This window comes from Syngnathus leptorhynchus, chromosome 1 (assembly GCF_054491065.1).
Source record: "Syngnathus leptorhynchus isolate UIUO chromosome 1, UIUO_Slep, whole genome shotgun sequence".
In the NCBI taxonomy this organism is placed as follows: domain Eukaryota; kingdom Metazoa; phylum Chordata; class Actinopteri; order Syngnathiformes; family Syngnathidae; genus Syngnathus; species Syngnathus leptorhynchus.
Window position 1 is genome coordinate 24,375,231 of NC_141195.1, and position 21,047 is coordinate 24,396,277.

Sequence of the window (21,047 nt, forward strand, 5' to 3'; positions counted from 1 at the left end):
CTGTCTGCCACCATTATGCCATCACGGCACTTTTCCTGCGTTAAAGGTGACGATGACATTGTTTTTTTTCACAACAGTCGGGAAATGTTCATGTGATTTTAACAATTCTTTTGTTTGATAGTGTCACTGGACATATTTTTCTGCAATTTTGTGGCTGGGCGAGGCACAGGCTAATTAACCAAAAGTAATTTGGTGTGGCGATTGATCTTTTTTTTAATTATTTTAACTACTCTGGGAAACTTTTAGGAGTTGACAGACTCAAAAATGGGATGATAGTTTATTTACGGCCCACTTTGGTGGTCTTCAAAAAAAAAAGTTTGGGAACTGGTCTAGATTGTAGATTTAAAAAAAAAAAAAAAGTCTAGTTTGTAGAATTGATCAAATCATTTTGCCGAGTGGAAAAAAACGTGTCCTACTTTGATTGCGTTCACGATGGTTACACGTGACTTGGTAACACTTTGAAACGCGGCAGCCGGTAGCGGCTTCATGGGAAGTCACGAGGGGGTGTGTCCGTGTGTACTCCGTCAATGAACAGGTCCAGGTGGGCGGGGGTTTCCGCTTTTCCACGCCGGGCATGTCCCAACATATCCATTGACTGACTGCGCGTTATCCGGTTAGGGCAGCAGCCCCAGTAACAAACAGCAGTAACAGTCGCAGCAACAGTCGCGATGTAACACGCGTCTCTCTGCTGCGCTCCCGAGATGTCTCTCCCGGCCAAAGTGACGCAAGACGGGCTGTTGGAGAAACGCAGCGGCGGTCTCCTTCAACTTTGGAAGAAGAAGCGCTGCGTCCTGACCGACCATGGCTTGCGGCTGCGCAGCTGTAAGGGTCACGCCGCTGCCCAAGCACCCTGCGTGGCTTGGAGTTCGGACTCCAGAGCCAAGGAGCTGCTCTTCGAACGCATGGTGACGGTGGACTGCGTGGAGTACAAGCGGGGCTTGGTGTACTTCACCGTGGTTATGACTACCGGCAAGGAGATCGACTTCCGCTGTCCGCAGGACGGTACGGCGTGGAACGCGGAGATCGCCTTGGCTCTGGTCCGTTACAAGAACCTTCAAGCCGTGGAGACTGGGAGGAAGAGACTCATTTCCACGGCTCACCTGAGCGGCACCCAGGAGGATGAGCGGATATCACAACTTGAGTGAAGTGGACGTACTTGTATTACAAAAAAAAAAGACAGGTAAAAAGAAGCACTGACTTAACTTAAGTCTTTTTACTTAAGTCGTGTTTTTTTATGCACGGTCTGCAAAGGACGCTACTGAACCCCCCCAAAAAGTTTATTCTTGTGGTATTGCCAACATTTTGAGCTAAAGAAATATATTTTTCCCTGGCTTGAAATCTCAATCAATTATTCGATCAATCAAGTTTTTCCGCCTTTATCTGTCTTAATTATATTTAACGTTATCTCTTTGACTGAATAAAGAGTATAGAAAGTACAGCTGTCTGTTTTCAAATGTATAGAGTAAAAATCAAATGTTAAGGGAAAAATAAGGAAACACTTGAAAAAAAAACGTTCATAAATACAGTAAAGTACTGTATTTGTACTTTACTGTATTTATGTACTTGAACTTTACTGTATTTATGTACGTTATGTGCACATGAAAAATATCAACAACCCTGAAACTTTCTTTTTTCTGTATTTGTACTTTGTTACTTTCTGAAAATGCCGATCAGGCTTGTAGGAGGTTTTCAGTACTATTGAAATTGATTAAGAACATTTGACCATCAGATTTGTTTACCAACCATTATTGAGCCAAGCCACATGATGGGGATCTTGATTTACTTTTTTGGAACGCATCCTGTTATTTGCTTAAAAAAAAAAAAAAAAAAAAAAAATCAGGTGCCAGGATCTTGGTGTTGCATTATCTAATTAGATTTGCTCAGATTCGACTGTTTATTCAAATTTGAGACCAAACTAGTATGAATAAATTTGATGAGTTCAAAGAGGAACGTGCCTTCAAGTTTCATCTCCCGATTGTATTAGGTGCTAACTGCCACTTAAGAGAAAGGAATGAAAACATTCGTGTTGATGTTTAGGATGAGGTTTTGGCCTCTCCCTGTCGGGAACCTCGACGGCGGTCTTCCCAGCATGTGCATCAAAGCCAAGGTCTCACTCAAAGTTGCAATTTGAGCCTGCGTAATAACGTGAGTCAACCTCTCCCTCAATTGGCAGCCAAGTATTTTTAGCCACACGCTTGTTTACGTTCCTTCTGTCTGAAAGCTTGTTTGGCTCATCGAAACTTCATTTCAACAGAAAGCAAGTCAGAGACTAACCACAATTCCCCAAGACAGTCAATTCTAGATCTCCAATTTTTTCAGGCCAGCCATGACAACAACTTCGTCACTCACTCAAAAGCCTCACGCGTTTATGACGAACACGTTTAAGTCCGAACTCTGCGCTCACACGCTAGGAATTTGCAGCCACGCTTCCTTAAGTGAGCCCAGTAGCTCCGTTCCCAAATTAACTTAGTCGCTGGGGCGACAGTGTCGTGTAGCTGCTGTAAAATATCATGTTTACATTGATAGATAATCATATCTTCTGTTTTCTTTGCAGCATTTCCACACGGTTAGCGTCGACGACTAAAGAAAGGACTCTTCCGGTCTTTTCCAACCGAGGGTCGAAGGAGTCGACGTGTAACGTGAACGTTTTCATGTTGGCCCGCGGAGTCTATCTAACTTCACTGTCTGTTATTCCCGACAAGGTGGATAACGTTTTTTTTTTTGCTACGAAGACAGTCACGCTTGGATTCTTTCACCGTGTGTGCCTCGATATTTCACAAACTTCTCAGTCACTTGAGGTCTTACAGCATTGCTTTTCTAGAAGATTAGCATGAAGAATAACTATTTGTGCACATACTTGTGGTATTATTTCTATTTAATAAAAATGTCATCTGTTATAAATAAAGCATTACTAATACGGTTGAGTGTGCTCCATTTTTTTTTTTTTGTAGCCAACCACATGAATAATTAAGTACACGAGTCAAATGAGAAACCCGGAGAGGTGAATAATCTGAACATGTGAAATTGAGCAAAATCTCCCAGTCAGATGGCCCCAATTAAGCAGCCATGGCAGATGTTGTTCATTCAAGCATGTTTTGCATGTCAGCAAAACAACAGTGTGCTGTTGTATCCAAGTCAGAGAGGGGGGGGGCAGAAAAAAAGGCTTGATTGTGCGCCATGGACGTCTTTCATTACACTGTGGAAAACCCCGAGCGCTATTGCCACACCTCGTGAGTCACTTCGGGAAGCAAGGGTATGGAAAGAGGAGGCATTTCGCTCATGTTTTGTTGAATGCCACCACCAAACTAATTGTCAAAGTCGTGAGACCTGTAAACAATAAGATGATCCAACGGAAAGGATTTCGTTTTGCTGGGAACGCACGCAAGCGCCCGTCATCGAATGAGTCATGATGAAAGTGAAATATTCAAACTTATATTGAGCAAGAATCAGGTGCTCACAATTGTTTTTTTGGGGGGGGGGGCTTGTCTTTTTGTAGCCGCTAGAGGGCGGCCCCTCACTGTTTCCACTTTCCCCGTGTCTGTGTTGAATATATTTAGTGCCTTCAAAGTGGAGCTGGCCTTGGACTATAACAACTTCAAAGTGTGTTGAATGATATTTGATTCAAGATGCAATAAAGCTAAATGTCAGGTATTCAAGTCAAGTCAAGTCAAGTTTATTTGTATAGCCCTAAATCACAAGCAGTCTCAAAGGGCTTCACATAGACAATCAATTGACAATAATTCTCAAAGCATCCCCTGATCTTAGGCTCCCAAAAGGGCAAGGAAAAACTCAAAAAACCCCTACAAGGGGAAAAATGAGAAACCTTGAGAAGGGACCACAGATGGAAGGATCCCCCTTTCAGGATCACCAGGCTGCAATGGATGCAAAGAGGGCACATAAAATACATCATATGGAAACCAAAAAGTGGATGCCCAGGCCAAAGCCAAGAGCTGTCGGAGGTGCCTTCGATTGTCCTGGCAGTGTCCTCCAGGAGGGTATTCCACAAGTCATGTACTTTGCCCATCTAGCTATGCTCGTGATGGACAGCAACCTTGGGCTTGTATTCCAGACCATGGCTGCAATAGATAAAATCCACTAAGTTGTATTTTTTTTTTAAGTTGCGTAGGCCTACACTTCAGCAACCAACAATTCAGTATATGTGAAGTATTATTTTGGAAAATTTAATTGGTTAGCAATTTCATTAGCCACTGTGGTGTACCGTACTTTTGATTCGATCCAACCAGTGGTAGATCATCTTGCTAACCATGCTCACTATACCAGACATCTGCAGATAAGCTACAATAAAATTAAATAAATAAATATTTTTTTTCTTTTGTAAAATGATGTGCCTTGGCTTTCTTTCTAAGGATTGAGAAGAAAACCAAATTCCACGTTCGGTATAACAGGTTTGCGATGAAGATGAAAGGGGGAGGAAAAAAAAATGGAAAAAATAAAATCCATGTTGATAATTTGCTTGTGTACCTTACACGCATCTGACCATCAGTGAGCTGTTTACTACAAACTTAGCCAAGCTAGCATTTGGCACCTCCACTGCAAAAATGCAAGAATTCATTCTCCACTGGCACCCCATCAAATACTAAAAGGCTCAGATCTTCTTCATAAAGTCTAAAGTCTCTTTTTTTTTTTATCAACGTCTCATCAGTAAAAGCCGTGAGCTGGCAGCATCACCGTGGCTTGTCAGAGCCAGACCGTATCCCTGGTTTAAGATGGATCTGTGAAAGGGGGGGGGGGGGGGGGGTAAACAAAGATTGGACAGAGCAAAAAAATAGGGGTGGGGGGGCTAATAATAACCTCCACTAACAAAAGAGAGAGCAAAGTGAGATGATGGGAGGTGGGGTTAAATAGAGGGCTACCAAATTGCTCTTGCTCATCTCTGATTTTGTCGCACCGTTGCATCTTTGTCTCTTCTGCCACTGGTAAGAGCCTCTCACTAACCGTTTACTTCGACTAGATTGTGTACTACTTCATTGGTACTACTAAGACGACTGACTAAAGCTACTATGGACAATAATGATGCGCTGTTTTCTTTAGCAACTGTCTGAGATGTCAAACAGACATTCGAAATCTGTTTCAATCAAGTTTTCTAAATTGTAGCTTTAATTGAACACAGGGGTTTCTTATCTGCTAGTCTTTGCTAGCTTTTTTTTTTCCTTCTGTGTATTACATTGCAAAGTTGGCTCCTCCACAGAGGTTTTCCAGCATCTTATGAGTTATTGTAGGTAAATCCCTGGACCATCATAGCCACAGCTGTCTATCAGATGTCCCCCGTGTCTATTTGGGGAGACAGGCCATTCAGATGTCTGTGGCGAGATAATCCCATGGAGAAAAAAAAAAAAACAGGGACAGAAGTGGATGAGGCGCAGCTATTTGTTTGGAATCTTTCTAATCCACCGGAGCGGTCCTCGGATGTGCTCCGGGGTGTGGCGCGCATCGGTGACGTTCCCCTCGGTGGAGTGTGAGAAGTAGAGAAGGTCTGAACTCATGTGAGACCGAGTCAAAGTTCGGAGATCAAGTTAAAACAACTCGCACTTGATGTGATGAGATCCAAGACAGGAATTCAGGATCAGGAGGAATCCATTGATCGATTTCCTTCGCAAGAAGAATTCCAGGAGTGTACGTTAAGCAGCAGTGAGGAGATTTGGCGTAATTGGCATCTTAGCGAGCATCCAATGAGAAGCATGCAAAGATGATGTGACACGACAACTGCCAATGACTGTTTAGCGAACGTCTAATCTCTTCTATCTCTTCTCCAGGGTGGGGGGGAATTCCATCATCAGGATGCCGGAGCATTTGTGAGTGATCTTATTATAGATGATTCAGTCGATTAAAACTCGATACCGATACGCACAATGATATCAAAGTCAATAAATATATTTCTCCTCGTGACTGTCTCTTACAGGCCAGAGGTAAGATCTGAAATTCAGGAACATAAACAAGAGTGATAGTTACATCATGTTCTGTTCTTCATCCAGAAGAAACCAAAAATTTCAGCTTCAAGGAAGCTAATGCTCAAGGTAGGAGGAACCGCAAATATCGCGGCAGTTCAGTGAGTCAAGGTGTTTGTTTTTTCTATTTCAGAGTCTGATGGTAGCAAAGGCCAAGGAGGAACTAGAGCATGAAATCCACGAGAAAGAACGGGAGAAACATAAATACCTGGCCGAAAGAGCTCCATCCTTCAACCTGAGTCATATGAGTGTTGCGCAATTGCAGGTGCTTGAAGCATTCAAAATGAACTATAGCAGCCCAACTTGCATTTATTTGTGTGTCTTCTACATGTAGGATCTATGCAGAGAGCTCCATGACAAAATTGACCTGGTAGATGAGGAACGATATGATATCGAAGCCAAAGTGTTGCTCAACACACGAGAGGTACATCGCATGCTACATGCATTGCTTTAAATGTAACCATCTGATATTACATTTCTCTAAGATTAAAGATCTGAGCATCAAAGTGTTGGACCTGAGGGGTAAATTCAAGAGGCCCGCTCTACGGCGCGTTCGCGTGTCCGCTGACGCCATCCTGCGTTCGTTGCTGGGCTCCAAGCATAAAGTCTCCATGGACCTCCGAGCCAACCTTAAATCCGTCAAGAAAGAAGACACGGAGAAGGTGCGTGAAAATAAAGCTCATACATGCCATACGAGACCCACACAGGGGCGCTGCAAGGGGGTGGCCAGGGGAGGCCATGGTCCCCCCCGGAATATTTACTGGCCAGAATTTTTTTCTACTAAATGTCAATTTCAGTTGACGCTAATTCCACATTTGCACTTTATGAGTTATTTCTTCATTACACAAATATCCGGTGAGGGCGAGGCTGCGACTTTGTGTGTAAGAGGAGGGAGGAGCCGACTCGAGACAATCAAACCATTGTCCACAAAAGGAAAGCCTTTGTTGTGATTACTGGCCAGTGTGTGTGTGTGCGCGCTCAGCCAATACATGTACTGTGAACCCGACCCCAGTAAACCCAATAAAGTTGTCACATTCAGAACTCGACAAAGAAATCTATCAATCTTTTGTCTCCCGTAGAAGCGGCCTGTAGAGGACAGCGACTGGAGGAAAAATGTGGAGGCAATGTCTGGCATGGAGGGAAGAAAGAAGATGTTTGACGCTGCCAAAGGTTCTGCACAGTGAACCCACAACGTGAGCTCCTGCGGCGTAGTTGGGCTTCTTCGGTTAATACGAGACAACGTCCAAAAGCGCTCAAAATTCACGAGCCGACTGTCGTTATGATTATTTTCATTTGTATTCAAAAACAGTAACGTGAGAAATTGTAACATAACTTGCATCCTAATAAAATCAATCAGGGTTCTTTGTGATGTTTTGTGTTACCTTTAGTTTATGGTCTTCAGATTAATGGTTGGGGTCGGTCATGTTGTGTCAGCACCAAGGTTAATTACAATGACTTTGGATTTTTCCATAAAATTAATTTTATTTCATTTTTCTAATTCATTTAGTCTCAATCGGTGATTAGAGTAGGTGACTTAAAAATATCAATTCAATTGAAAAATATAATGACTCAAAAGGTTTGATACCCAATGGTGGTCATGTCAGTGCAAAATCATAACAATTAGGCCAGCCCAATATTTGATATTGTAACAACGAGGTGAGGCAGCAGATCCTGGGGCAGAGTCCAAATGAACAAAATCGGCCACGCCATTTACAGAAGAGCAAACAATACCAGACCTCACACACCCAGCTGGACATACATACTGTACGGTATCGCTTTTGTTAAGTCTAATTGAAAGAAAAAAAAAAACATTTATCTAGGGACAAATAAGTTCTTTATGTTTAGTCCTTGCTATTCAGCGTGCAATTAGGATTGGTCAGATTCGAGAAGGACTGGATGTAAAAAAAAAAAAATCAATGCTAAGCTAGCTAGTGCATAATTGTGTTAATAGTTGTATAGTGTGCAAGAAAACCACCACCCTCTCCCATTGCATCATTTCCCTTCAGTTATTGTTTAATTCTGTGGGCTGACGAGGAAAGGCTCTCTCTCTCTCTCTCTCTCTCTCTCTCTCTGTTCCTCAGGTGGGTAGCTCACCTTTGTGGTTATGTGACACCTCAGTGAACAGGGTAAAGGTGGATTGTTTAGTGCTGCAATCTGGCCACCGCCCTCCAAAGTGCCTGTCAGTTGCCTTTCAGTTTGACTCAAGAACACCGGGACACTTGATTCGTCCGGCATGTCCGACAGTCGGAGAAACTGGTCCAATTTGTCCAGGTAAAGCTTACTCATTTAAAAAGAGCGTATTTTCTCAAGACACATATTTACTTCATTTGTTTCAGCTCACGAATTTTCTTAAATGTGTCAAATGAATCATTTATTTTAATTACAACGGAAGGTTTAACGCAAATATGTTCGACATTGTACGACGTGCCTAGGAAATCACAATGTCTCGTCCCACCATTGTGATGAGGTCCTTAATCTCAAATATTTTTTGAATAATAGTGATGTATGTTGTAGGTTGTTAACTGAAAAATTGTTTACAGATATTTTTATATTGACTGACTAAAAAAAAAAAAAAAAAAAAAAAAAAGACAAAAAAATAGTGGTTTATTAAGATTTCTGGCTTTTTTTTAATATAATTGCTGGCATTCATGAAGCAAAATATTAGCTGTAGCAGTTGACTAATTGTGAGCTAGCCCAAATTTGCCCTTAAAAAGCTGAATTCATTTGCAATTCCTCATCTATTCTCACTCGTGCAAAATGTTACATTCAAACTGGAAAATGTCCCAATAAAACGATTTCATGTTGTTCTCTGTTCATTTTCATGGCTTGGAATTGCAGGCTGTACATTGCTAACATTTGATACATAAAATGGCCAAGAGCGCAATCTCCCCTTTTCAACAGTTTATTGTTTTATATTCCATGGCGTTACGTTTTATGACCTCACACGTCACCTCAGGTTGGCGCGCCAGAGGACAATAGAGGATGAGGAGGAGGTGGAGCGGGAGAGGAGGAGAAGGGTGAAGAGCTCAAGCAGCGCCTTCGACGACGACGACGACGACTTGAGTGCGGCGCCCGTTGACACGCCGTCTGAAACATCTCAGGGCTCCAGCAGGTTCAAGTTCACATCATAAATCCTTTTGTATTTTTTTTAAGTGCTCCATTTCGGTATTTCCCGCCATTGTGTTTTCTTCATCTTGGCAATCCGAGGTGTTCCTCTGCTTTGATAGTGGAAGCTAATTTGACACTTTTGCCCTACGGGAATGTGTCACCTGCAAACTGACACCATGCATGAAAATGGGGGATTTATCCAAAATGTCCTAGCTTGACAGGGTTTGTCATCCACCTCCTTCACATGTGGTTTATTTCCAGTGAGGAGCAGATGCAGCTGGACTTTATGGAGATACTACGTGTCCGGGATGAGAAGCGCAGGTTGAGGCACATGGGGTCTCTGAAACACCAGAATGTGGTCAAGGAGGATGACGAGGAGTCTGGCGGGGGAGGAGGAGGAGAAGGTTCCGAGGAGGAGCTAAGCGTGGAGCAACCCATGGCTGAATTGCACCAGCCACAAAAAGTGAAGAGAATCAACAACCACACAAACAGACACGTAAGACATTTTAGATGGACTATTTCTTGACATGTGCATCTCTTCCGTTAATGTCTATAAATAATCCAACTTAAACTGAGGTGGAACCCTCAAAGAATCTTAGGGAAAAAAGTAAACCACTAAATCACAACTGGATGTTGCCACCCCACAAAAATCCCTAACAAATTCCAACCAAAATAGGAAAAAAAAGACGGGATCACATTTGTGCAGACAAGCACCAAGAAGTCCGAGTTGGACCAATGCCGGCCGTCAGTCAGTTGTTGCCCCACACAGAGTCATGTTAATCATCTTCCACATCTTGCAACAGCAACTCAGGCAGGGGAGCACACCAAAACATACAGAAAGACATAAAAAAAAAAAAAAAGGGAAGATGACAGCATGTGTCAAATGTTTCTCCAACTCTATTCTCTAATTAATCCATTACGAATGATTGTTTTCGTGGTTGTCAGCCAACAAAAACAATCCTTGTCATATGCATATCTTTGATGGTAGCCATACAACTTGTTATATAATCTGTATCATTCCCATTCCCTATAATCAACTGTTTAGATTTCTATGAGGAACTCTTTATAAGGTGTTATAGCAACTTGCGATTGTGCAAGGCCTTGACCTTACGATGTTACGTAATGCGAGGTGTGCAGCAGGTGACTCGTGTTGATGATGTCGACCGTTTGTGTCTTCATTAGCAAGAAAATGGCGATCCGTCCAAGAAAGACTCACTTTCCAGGCAACCATCCAACCCAACGTGCAAGTTTGTCAGGTTAACGAGCATTCTTTTGCAGCACTTCTAGTTTCAATACAAGAAAATAAGATTGGCAAAGCTAACTTTCAGGTTGTTTTGGGATTTGATTGGAAGTGACCGGCAAAATTGTTTCTTATGTTTCTGTTGTTGTAGTTCTGTCTCCATCTCTCTCAACAAGAGCCCCTCTGCGAGCGGGCACGCATCTCCTGTGAGCCCCCTCTCGCCGATGACCCCTAGGTCACCTCAAGAACAATGGTCCTCACCTTGTAGTAGCCCCTCCCCTCGAGGACCCAGGAGCCCCATTCCCAATGGACACACACTAAAGGTAGTCCAAACACGCTCTCAACAGTAGTCACGTCTCTCATAAAAAAAAAAAAATGCAACTGCTCCCTCTAGCGACAAAAAACATCATGGCAGATTTCCCTTGTTTGGAATGATTCAATTTCATTTTTGAGCAGACATTTTAATTCAGAAACAATCAAACAAATGTTGTCCTTCAACAACTCCGCCACCTAGTGGATAAGCATTACATTGTCACTGTACGTCACTGCCCGGTCGAGTTTTATCGACTATTTATCAAGCACACCCTCACAAATTTGACCAAACTAGTGCTGAAAACAAGTCTAAGAAATACAATAGATGACAAGAATGCAAACAAATTTGTGGATTTATCATTTCAACTTTGCATGTTTCATTAAAAAAAAAAAAAAAGCTGTAGTCGCTGAGTCGTATTTAAATCCTAACTTCCACACCAATTATGTGGAAATGACATCATTTTCTTGACCATCTCAATTTCTCAGACCAGTGTGATGAACTTTTCGACCAACAATAACGCAGAGGAGATGGGGAAACCTACCTTTATCAGAAAGAGCACCAGGACCATGTCTTATAGGGTAAATACGTACATCAACAATACACAACATGACACAATGTTACATTTGACGCCATATTCTTGGTCAACAGATAATGAAGAAAAAAGAGGAGGAGAGTTCGCCATTGCAGAGGAGGTCTGGAGATACGTTATGATCAGATTTTGGGCTTGTGTGAGATGTTGATTTTTGATTGGACACTATTTTTTTTGTTCCTCTGTTTTAGTGCAAGCGTCAGGGTGGCCTCCAAAAAAATTGAATCCAACACAGTAAAAGTTAGTGCAGTCCAACTTGAAAGTACATCATGATGACGTTAAGATATTGGGACATTCTGGCCCATTTGCACAAATATATCTTTTCTTTTTCAGGACATTCCCGCTGATATACAAATAATAGCTAAAACTTTCAATTTAAAGTGAATGTACAGTGACTTATATTATTATATTATTTGTAAGTGCCCAATACAAAACTTTTTTTTAGTTTAACTTTAGCATTTTTTTTTTTTTACAAACCAGTTTAGTGTATTTGATTCACCTTCAACAAAACTTTTAAATATTTCAGAAACATTTATCAATAAATGTGTTAAAATAAGACCATATTTCATTGTATGCAAAATCATCAGATGTCTCAATACCTTTTTCGGCACAATGTAAATTACAGGGAGTGACAGATGAAGTGACATTATGCTGATTTTCTTTTTTTTGTTTTGGATCAGATCGAATACCTCAACGAGGACCAATCGACATCTTTCCAGAGAAAGTAGGTCATATTTTCAATATTGACAAGACCTTTCAATTCCACGCATGACTCACCAGAATCGAACTTCTTGATAGTTCCGTACAAAGAGTCTCCTCTCGATCCATCCAAGAGAAACTGGAGAGACTGGCCCAGGCTGCTCAGGTATTGTCCGCTCTTCAGAGTATCGATCGAGCGGAATGATTGAATTAGATATTTGCACAGAAATCGGAAACGGGTCGACCTCACGATGTGAGCCAGCGTACCTTGTACCTGCTGGACGAGGTGTCCAGGAAGAGAGGCCTCTTTGAGAAGGAGCCGCCACCAACGAGCCCATTAAGCCCTTCCAAATCCAAACATGTAAGCAAGCAGCTCGCAGCTTAGCTTTCACGTCCATGCTCTGTTACAAAGCAGCGAAAATATTGGCCATGTCTGCAGGAATTTCGGGGTTTCACAACAGCAATGTCGGACCGAATCAACCACTGGCTTGACAAGAGCAAAGAAAAGGGATCCACGTCCGGTCGCACGGTGAGAACCGCCAAGTTAGTTGCAACACCTGGCGCACGTCACCAAGTGGCAGGCAGTGCTATTTTTTTTATTTTATTATTATTTTATTATATTTTATTTTATTTTCGTTTATTTCATTTTATTTTCTTTCTTTCTATTTATTTATTTATTTATTTATTTATTTATTTATTTATTTATTTATTTATTTATTTATTGAGCAAAGACCCAAATTACAAAGGGTCAAAATCACGGTGAATATCAGTCGACTTCACTTTATCCCTTATAAACTTAGGCAGGATGCCATTTGATTCCTAACTTTGAAAAAAAACAAAAAACGTCAGAATTGAATTAAAGCTTGTCAAACTCAAGGCCCAGGGGCCAGATACGGCCCGCCACATCATTTTATGTGGCCCGCAAAGACAAATAGTGCATCAAATTCGTGTGTCATTACTAGAATTGCAAATTGTTCTTTACTTTTAATCATAAATATATATTATGTTTAAAAATTGACCAGTTTTTACAAGTTATTTGTCAGTTTGTTTTGTAGCTATTACTGTCTATAATATGAGGTAGGTTGACAGTCCGAAAGAAGCTATGGCTACAATGCGGCTGCGAAATAAAAAAAAAAAATGAGTTCGACACCCCCGAATTAAAGCAACGGTTAATTGTCAAGCAACATTACCAACAATAAAATACATCAAACACGAAACAGGTTTTATTCCTAAAAACATATTTAATATTCTAAGTCAGTGTAATATAATGTGGTTCGTACATGAACTCTGCGATAAAAAAACACTTTATGATTAAACGCCTACTAAAAATTTAAATTAAACTGCACTTTGGCGGTGATTCTTTTCTGTACCACTAGAGGGCGCCCGTGTGCTGTAGCACAGTTTGAAATACAGTACAGTATTTTGTTTATTCTGATGGTACTGGTCAGATTAGTGTCATCTTTAAAGTGTGGGCTTTCAGCCACTTCTCTCTTTTCAAATGGTTTTTTTTAAGATCAACATTTAAATCTGTGTTGCAGGACTTCAAACATGTGCACATCACCAGCAAGAGAAGTTCATTTGAGAAGCCATGAAAACATCACAAAGTTCAAACCAGGAAAAATCTAGAAGTGAAAGATTATTTTGTCATCATAATTTGGAAAAGTACAGAACTTTTTAATCTTTGTAAATATAGAAAATGCAAGTGATTGAATTCTTATGTATTTGATCTCCTTTAATTTTATGTTTTTCCCCTCCTGTTTGTTTTCCTGAATGAAATTTAAAAAATAAAATAAATTGTATTTTTTTTAAGATGGAAAAAGATGGTGTGTTTTTTTTAAACATAGTTTGACAATTTTGTTGCTTAATATTAAAAGTACAAATTCATTTAGTCAATATTTCAGCATTAAAAACAGGTAAAAAGTGTTAAGGCGTTCATTTGCCAAGCCAAAAGAAAAAATATTTTGTGAAATGAGAAAGTCCTCATTTTTTAAATAAAATATCGAAACAAATTCTAGTATACAGCAGTCATTTTTATAAATAGAAACATGTCTTTCACATGTATGTTACCATTAGGACATTATTTCTCATTTGCTAGGAAAAACCTTGCATGGACTAAAACCACAAATGCTTCCCATCTCTTAAAAGCCTTCACAATGAAATTGTCTAATTTAGACATAAGCTAACCTCTTATCTCCTTAGATTCCAACTCTGTGTCTGTGTTTTGTCAGCAGATGGTTGCCATAGAAGAGTGTATGTGTGTGTGTGTTTGCATTTACACGCTCCCTTATTTGGTTTTGCCGATAATGCAAAGCGGCAGCTATCTTAAAAGTTATTAATAACGCAACAAAAGCCGGTGCAGCCTTTCAGCCTTCCACTTTGCTTGTTTTTCCCGCTCGTCCTGAGGTTACCCTTCACAGGATCTTCTGCATCCCAGGTTTGCTTCACGAAAAGAAAACACCATGACAAGAAATTACTCGCAAAAAAGATGCTGAGGTTGCACTTTAAATTATAACTAAATGACGGATTTCTGGAGTGTGTTTGTGTGTGTGTTCAAGGTCACCGCTGGTCATGTCGGATAACGAGGAGGTAGTGGAGGAGTATGAAGAGTAAGTATCGTCCGTACCTTGATCATAGATTTGGATTTGTGTCATAACTTTGATGAATGTGTTTGATTTTCACAGGGAGGTGGAAGGTAAGAAAAGATGCCATGTGCTGGCAAAACAAAAGATGCTTTGTTCAAACAAATGTTTCCGTCCAAAACATGGCGGCCCTGATACGGTAACATGACACCACTGTGGATGTGCAAACTTGTTGATTCCATTTTGTTGCTATGGCCGCTGACCTGCATTTCATGTCAAACATTGCACTTTCTGTCACGTCATCACATCAACTTCTCGTTCCTCCAGAGGAGGAAGAGGAGGTAGAGGAGGACCAGGCAGAAGAGGAGGTGGAGGAGGAAGGTACGGCGTGTGATTTGTGCATTTCGTCGGAAGATCCTAAATGAGTACAACGTGATAAGGAGGCTTCTTAAACATGCCAGTAGAAATATGATTCAATTTGGCAATATTAGAAAAAAACGCGTCACTTGCTTTGAGCGTTAAATACTTGAAATACCAGAAGTGGGTAGCTCATTGTTATTACTTTCTGACCTTGTGTTAGGGTGAACTTGTTGTTCTCTTCTGGGCTCAATAGAGAAACAGGTCAACATTCCTGCACTCCAAAAAACTGCTGGGTCAAAAACAACCCATTTTTTGGGGGTTTGGCTTTGCAAAACAAACCGAAATTGTAAGGGTCAAGAGTTCACTGACAAGCTCAATCCACGCCTTTGCAAAATCATCTTCATTGTTGTCTTGAAAGAAGCAGTTTGGCAATCCAGTTTGTGAGGAATTCATATTTTGGGGCTCTTTAAAACACACTAAATGGTAAAAATGCTTGAGTGCTAACTATGATGCGCCAGCTAGTTAGCAATGGCTACTGCTTAGGCTAAATGCCTTGTGAAGTTGCTTGGAAATAAGTCATCCTTGCCTGTGTGGTAGCAAATAAGCTACGTTTTGACTTTTGGTTTGTCTAAGAGAAAGGTCATGCTAATTGCTAAGCTAAACGAGGATAGACATACGCTAGAGCGGTTAACTGAAATGAAGTGCTTGCATGATTGAATCCACTTCTCTTAAACTAAAGAACATCCAACTTTGAACAACAAATTGGCAAGCAAATCAGATATTTGTCTGAATTCACGAAAGAGCACTGAAACTGGAAATGATTTATGCTAGGCTACGCATGTGCAAAACGGCTCCGCCTATATAACGAAATAAAAAATAAAAATACAAAACATAAAATAAGAAAATGAATACAATTTTGAGCCCTGATTCCTTGTAGCCAACTCAAGATATCAGTAACTTTGGCTTATGGAGATGTCCAGTGAAGTTCTACAGGTTGTATTGTACCAAACTCCGTGACTGCAAAGATTCTCACTCACTTGTGACATATTTTGTCTTACAAACAGACAAAGCCGCTGAAGAAGAGCAGGAGGAGGAGCCCGCTGAAGAAGAAGGTATGACAGGAGAAAGAATGAATGCGGACGTCGAAAAGAAAGTAATGAGACAAATGTATGGTCTGTTTTTATGGATCAGACACTTCTGAGAAAATCATCAGTTATCTGAGTCAGATGTCACTTTGGTATGTGAGGGACTGTAGCTACTTGATGAACAGCAAGTGTTGGTTGACGCCTTGTCACACAAACCTTCCAACCCTGAGGCTGGACCTTAGTCACAATTCATCATGAGAATCTGCTGACTTTATATCATACCAGTGAGGAGCGTTTCAACACAAAAACAGGACAACACCTTTGTTTTTGTTTTTTTACTGACTGGAATTTAATTTTCCTGTAAAGTGAAAAGATTTGTTCTTGTCATTTTGACAAATAGCAAAAAAAAAAAAAAAAAAAAGATTCAGTCACAACTTTGCAAATTTTAAATGATAGTATAGAAAATAATTTAAAAAATCAAATTTGGTGGGTGTGTCCACTGACTAAGCTAAAGCCACACCCCACTCAACTGTCAACTGTCAATCAAATACCACAAATACAAATGGCTGCCACTTCGTCAAGCATTTTTCTTATGTCTACACCTTAATGGTTCGTCACCTCCATCTTCCACACATGACAACGAGGCGCTCTAAAGTAGTCACGGCAGCCTGAAGCATCGGCCCGCACACTGGCTATCAAGCTGGATTTATTTTGTCGCCCCTTCCCCGTTTAATCTGCAGGACCTGTGTGCACTCGGGGCTGACAACGAGGCACTCTAAAGCAGCAACACCCACTGAAAAATGCCTTTTCACTGCCGTTTTGGTTTGACGCACATTGTCCTTTGCTTACAGACGGCGATGGGGAAGAGGACGAAGAAGAAGGTAAAAGCGACAAAAACAAACGAGTTCATGTTTGTCTCTTAGATGAACTTCCTGGGAAAGACATTTTGGCCGACTCTCACACGGTTCATTGTCTCAACTTGCTGGCTTGAATGCAAATGAGCGTGCGTAGTCTTGACTCGCTTTCTCCTCTTCTTACATGTTGGGTGCTTCTCACCAAAGAAGAAAGCAAGCCAAAATTCAAGTAAGCATACATTTGATGATATAAATAGAACTTTTGGAGGGATTTACTGCATCCTCATTTTTTTCCCCCCCAACTTTCGTACTCTGTAGGCCATTTATGATGCCTAATCTCGTCCCGCCCAAGATTCCAGATGGCGAGAAGGTTGATTTTGACGTGAGTTATGCCAGCATATGTTTCTGCTGGAGGGTTTATTATGAAACTTAAAATACAGCTCTCCAGCTAGCATGGATTTTTTTTTACCGACATATCCATTTTCAAGGAAGGGAAATCCAATTGACATAACTTTACATTTATATAATTTTTATTGAAAAGAGATTTTTACAAGCATTGCTCCCCTTATACGAGACTAATAAAACAAAATTGTGTTCCCTTATAAAGGACATACATCGCAAACGGATGGAGAAGGACCTGATGGAGCTTCAAACTTTGATTGAGGTTCATTTTGAGAGCAGAAAGAAGGAAGAAGAAGACATCATTCATCTTAAGGAGAGGATAGTGAGTGTCCTAACCTGACGCAAGCCACACACACAAACAGATCCAATGTGTTCAAAAATAACCTCAAGAGCAAATTATCGGTGCGTAGGAGAAGCGCCGTTCCGAGCGAGCGGAGCAACAACGAATCCGAAGCGAGCGAGAGAAGGAGCGACAGAAACGTTTGGAGGTAGAGAAGCTACAGTATGAGAACAAGCCGAGAACAAGTCAACCTAAATGATGTCCATTCATATGTGGGCGCTCAGGACGAGCGCACTCGTAAAGAAGAGGAAGAGGCCAAGAAAAGAGCCGAGGAGGATGCCAAGAAGAAGAAAACCCTGACCAGTCTGCACTTTGGAGGCTACATGCAGAAACTGGTGAGAAAAGTGGATCATTTCTGGTGAGAATCGACGCTATACAATTTAAATGCACCAAACTTCCCGCAGACGGAGAAGCGTAGCGGCAAGAAGCAGACGGAGAGAGAGAAGAAAAAGAAGATCCTAAGCGATCGACGCAAGTCTCTGGATGTTGAGAATTTGAATCAGGAGCAACTCAAGTGTGTGTGTGTGTGTGTGTGTGTGTGTTGATTGCGCTATTTTCATGTGGGCTCTTCTCAAAAGGTACAAAACCTTCTTTTTTTGTTTTTTTTTGGGTGACTCCCAGAACGAAAGCTAAGGAGTTGTGGGAGTGGATGAAGGAGCTGGAAGCTGAGAAGTTTGAGCTGCAATACCAGATCACCAGCCAAAAATATGAGGTGTGTGTGTGTCAGTGTGTGTTTGTGTTGACCTAGGCACCCGCCCAATCGAATAAGAACCAAACAGAAGTACTTGCTCAGACTGAGAAAAATTGAGTTAATCCGAGGCACTTTAAAGGGTGGCAAGTGCGTGCTGACTTTCTTTTAACGAGATCGAATGTGATTGGTCGATTCAATTAGATGTGCGCACTTGGGTTACGACATAATGACACTCAAACATTTGGAAAAAGTCAATTACGTTCAACAAGAATGGTAGAATTTTATTATTATTATTTTTTTTAAACGATTGAGCTTAGTTTTGGGGGTTTTTGTATCGGGAAAAAGTTGGTGTTGTATCAGGGGTGTGTAGACTTTTTCAATCCATTGTTGATGTCAGTCTATAACGTAAATTTTTTTTCTTCCTTCCTTGCAGATCAATGTACTACGGAACCGCGTCAGTGACCACCAAAAAACGTACAACCGAGCTCAAAAATTTCTTTTCATACAAATCGGGAAATGTCATTGTTTCACCCTGTCATCTTTCTTTAGAAGTAACATTCAAATCATACTTTTTTTATTATTCATCAAGTGAAACGCCAACTCCTTTTTAACCATAACCTCACATTTAAAAATTGTCACTGCTAAGAAAACCCTCACTTTGATGACATGGCAATATGAGTAATGGGAAGCGGCGATTAAAAGCGTTCCTGGCACTTTTGCTGTAACTGGCCGAGCTGGCTGCTGGCTTGGGTGTGGCGCAGCTGTCAAGAGTCCACACCTCCGGCACAGAATGTTTCACACAGCCTGCCTGCCTGCTGCTAACTGACGTGTTATTTTTGGAAGTAGATGACAACTCCAGCAACAATGGCTGTTTGCTAATACGCTCTCTGCTCTCCTCAGGTCTAAGAGAACCAAGAGAGGGCTGAGGAAATAGATTAAGTGATAAACTGGAACCAATCTTGCAGCAAAGCAAACGTCACTGCCAACTCTTTCCAGAAAAACAGCCATCACCGGCTGAATCACTATTTACTGGATTTATGGATGTTAAATAAAGACATTTAGTTTGGCCAAAGCGCTTGTTTTTCTCAGACTGGACGAGGTGTAAGAATGAAAAGGCCCAAAAAGCCGAAAGCCAAAAAACAAAGTTGATACGACTTCCTTAAAAGAGACAGGCTCCGACTTGTCTGGAACTTTTCAGATGCTCGTTAGACATGATGAGACTGAGACAAACCAGAAGGTATAGAAAAGGATAAAGTGACTATTTGAACATATCCATAAAGTGACAAAAGTAATCAGATGACTTTTGGATTTTTGGATATTGTATTAATAGCTAAAATGTTAGTTAGCACAACAAAACAAGTGCTGTGTTGTTTTTACTGATGTCTTTAAGTTAGGGGGTAATTAGTTTGGTAAACTTCTATTTCTTTGTTGAAAATGCAGGAAAGACAGTTTTCACATTAGCAAAACTGAAAAAATACCAGTTTGTTGCCTTGAAAGTTTGAGTTCACTCAACTTATCAGTTTGACACATTTTTTTCTTTTTGTTTTTATAAACAGTGTAGTGACACTATTAAATAAACAGGCAAACCGATGACTAACAATAACCAGAAACACAAAACCAAACAGACAACTTGAGATGGGAAGATAAAAATAAGAGGAAATACTCTATGTAAATAAAAAAGCTTTCGCAAATATTTGCGAGCTGGTTGCTAGCATTTCTCTTGTAGTAAGAGATTTATGGTTTGTCGTGCAAAAACATGCATATATTACAAATTTATTGCAGGTTTGGTGCACAGAAAAGTAGTTCTTTTGTAACTGAGTGACAGTAAATACTGATAATTATATGCCTCTTAAACAATTCCACAAAATTTTAACGGTGTCAGTGCATTCAAATGTCAAAATCGTTCAATTAAAACAATAGATAATGAGGAAGAACTATGTTGGAGTAACCTCGGGAAAGCCTTGGCCTGCCAGACCAGGGGGGCTTATGTTTTACGAGTTTACGACTCTCCTTTGAACTAAATGCTCTGTATTTAGTTCAAAGAAGGTCTATTGATCCCCATCAGCCTTATGGTTCCTTCCTGTCCTTTTGTGTTTGTTTTGAAAGAGGTCTTCAATGACAATGAGCAGGTCTTCTTTGCTTGCGAAATGTTCTTTGGTTCGGGACTTTATTCCTTTTCAGTTAACTGTAGCTTTGATTCATAGATTGTAGATGATAGAAACTAGATATATATAGTTTGAAGTAGTCACATTAAAGTTATCCCATATTTACTCAATGTTCGTTTAAGGAACTGTATATCAGTTACCTTACATTTACTTAATATGTGTTGAAAGGTTTAAGTAAGGTTAGATATTATTATTATTATTATTATTATGTGTTGTGTTAGTTTACTAAGAAGTTAAACTTAGCAAGGGTTTAGTTGCATTGTTTCACAGGTAAGCGAGATTCAAAGTGCTTCAAGTTATCTGATCACAGTCGAGGAATAGTCGGCCACCTGTGGAGAGGACAACTGGTTGGGGGAAGAAAGCAGATTCTGCACTCCCAATGTGGGGGTCGAGAATATCAATTCACACTACACTACATTCCTTAGCTAATCAGCGTTGCTACAGCCACTATCTCCCCTCCCTTTAGTGTAGCAACGCCTCTGTAACCAGGGCACCCAAGACATTAAAAGGAGGAGCACGTGGGGGAGGAACTCAGAACTGGTGGAGATTGTAACTGAGCTTCCTTTCTCTATCGTTCTCCTCGCGAGTAAACTCATCCTGGTTGTCTTCTCCTTCTTGTTTTAGCATGTAATGTTGTCTGATGGTATTTAAACCTA

The 21,047-nt window shown here is 40.7% G+C and overlaps 5 protein-coding genes across 14 annotated transcripts in view; 4 read left to right on the forward strand and 1 right to left on the reverse strand.

Moving 5' to 3' along the window:
- Positions 1–12,469, reverse strand: part of nav1a (neuron navigator 1a) — a 66,677-nt gene extending 54,208 nt beyond the window's left edge. For all 5 annotated transcript variants that reach the window (XM_085927313.1, XM_085927305.1, XM_085927296.1 and 2 more), the window contains exons 1-2: positions 12,183–12,469; positions 11,994–12,093 (exon numbers count right to left, since the gene is read on the reverse strand). The gene's annotated coding sequence lies outside the window, so the exon portion shown is untranslated. The remainder of the gene's footprint in view (positions 1–11,993; positions 12,094–12,182) is intronic.
- Positions 492–2,915, forward strand: phlda3 (pleckstrin homology-like domain, family A, member 3). 2 transcript variants are annotated; one of them, XR_015067854.1, is made up of 3 exons: positions 492–1,180; positions 2,038–2,145; positions 2,555–2,915. XR_015067854.1 is itself a non-coding variant. In XM_085927354.1 (2 exons), the coding sequence occupies exon 1, from the start codon at positions 702–704 to the stop codon at positions 1,143–1,145; it is 444 nt and encodes a 147-aa protein (XP_085783480.1). In that variant the 5' UTR covers positions 493–701; the 3' UTR covers positions 1,146–1,180; positions 2,555–2,915. The 2 variants fall into 2 exon arrangements, 1 of the variants encoding a protein (XP_085783480.1); XM_085927354.1 differs by lacking the exon at positions 2,038–2,145 and having other exon boundaries at positions 493–1,180.
- tnni1a (troponin I type 1a (skeletal, slow)) lies at positions 4,919–7,319 on the forward strand. The gene is made up of 7 exons (XM_085927339.1): positions 4,919–4,937; positions 5,775–5,813; positions 5,921–6,035; positions 6,100–6,231; positions 6,301–6,390; positions 6,452–6,628; positions 7,046–7,319. Exons 3-7 carry the CDS (start codon positions 6,027–6,029, stop codon positions 7,148–7,150), a joined length of 513 nt encoding a protein of 170 aa, XP_085783465.1. The 5' UTR covers positions 4,919–4,937; positions 5,775–5,813; positions 5,921–6,026; the 3' UTR covers positions 7,151–7,319.
- lad1 (ladinin) lies at positions 8,128–13,719 on the forward strand. Its single transcript, XM_085927326.1, has 13 exons — positions 8,128–8,237; positions 8,923–9,078; positions 9,336–9,570; positions 10,257–10,330; positions 10,466–10,637; positions 11,113–11,205; positions 11,276–11,319; positions 11,408–11,456; positions 11,897–11,940; positions 12,015–12,081; positions 12,142–12,276; positions 12,355–12,444; positions 13,454–13,719. The coding sequence occupies exons 1-13, from the start codon at positions 8,200–8,202 to the stop codon at positions 13,505–13,507; spliced, it is 1,251 nt and encodes a 416-aa protein (XP_085783452.1). The 5' UTR covers positions 8,128–8,199; the 3' UTR covers positions 13,508–13,719.
- Positions 13,720–14,289: 570 nt separating this feature from the next.
- Positions 14,290–20,986, forward strand: tnnt2a (troponin T type 2a (cardiac)). 5 transcript variants are annotated; one of them, XM_085901447.1, is made up of 15 exons: positions 14,290–14,349; positions 14,471–14,521; positions 14,597–14,607; positions 14,822–14,884; positions 15,919–15,966; positions 16,791–16,820; positions 17,001–17,022; positions 17,112–17,175; positions 17,401–17,517; positions 17,606–17,683; positions 17,760–17,870; positions 17,940–18,049; positions 18,157–18,247; positions 18,660–18,700; positions 19,127–20,986. In XM_085901447.1, the coding sequence occupies exons 2-15, from the start codon at positions 14,484–14,486 to the stop codon at positions 19,158–19,160; spliced, it is 858 nt and encodes a 285-aa protein (XP_085757573.1). In that variant the 5' UTR covers positions 14,290–14,349; positions 14,471–14,483; the 3' UTR covers positions 19,161–20,986. The 5 variants fall into 5 exon arrangements, with proteins under 5 accessions (XP_085757573.1, XP_085757322.1, XP_085757241.1 ...); XM_085901285.1 differs by lacking the exons at positions 14,290–14,349; positions 14,471–14,521; positions 14,597–14,607 and having other exon boundaries at positions 14,714–14,875; XM_085901196.1 differs by lacking the exons at positions 14,290–14,349; positions 14,471–14,521; positions 14,597–14,607; positions 19,127–20,986 and having other exon boundaries at positions 14,708–14,875; positions 17,004–17,022; positions 18,660–19,091.
- Positions 20,987–21,047: the final 61 nt, after the last annotated feature.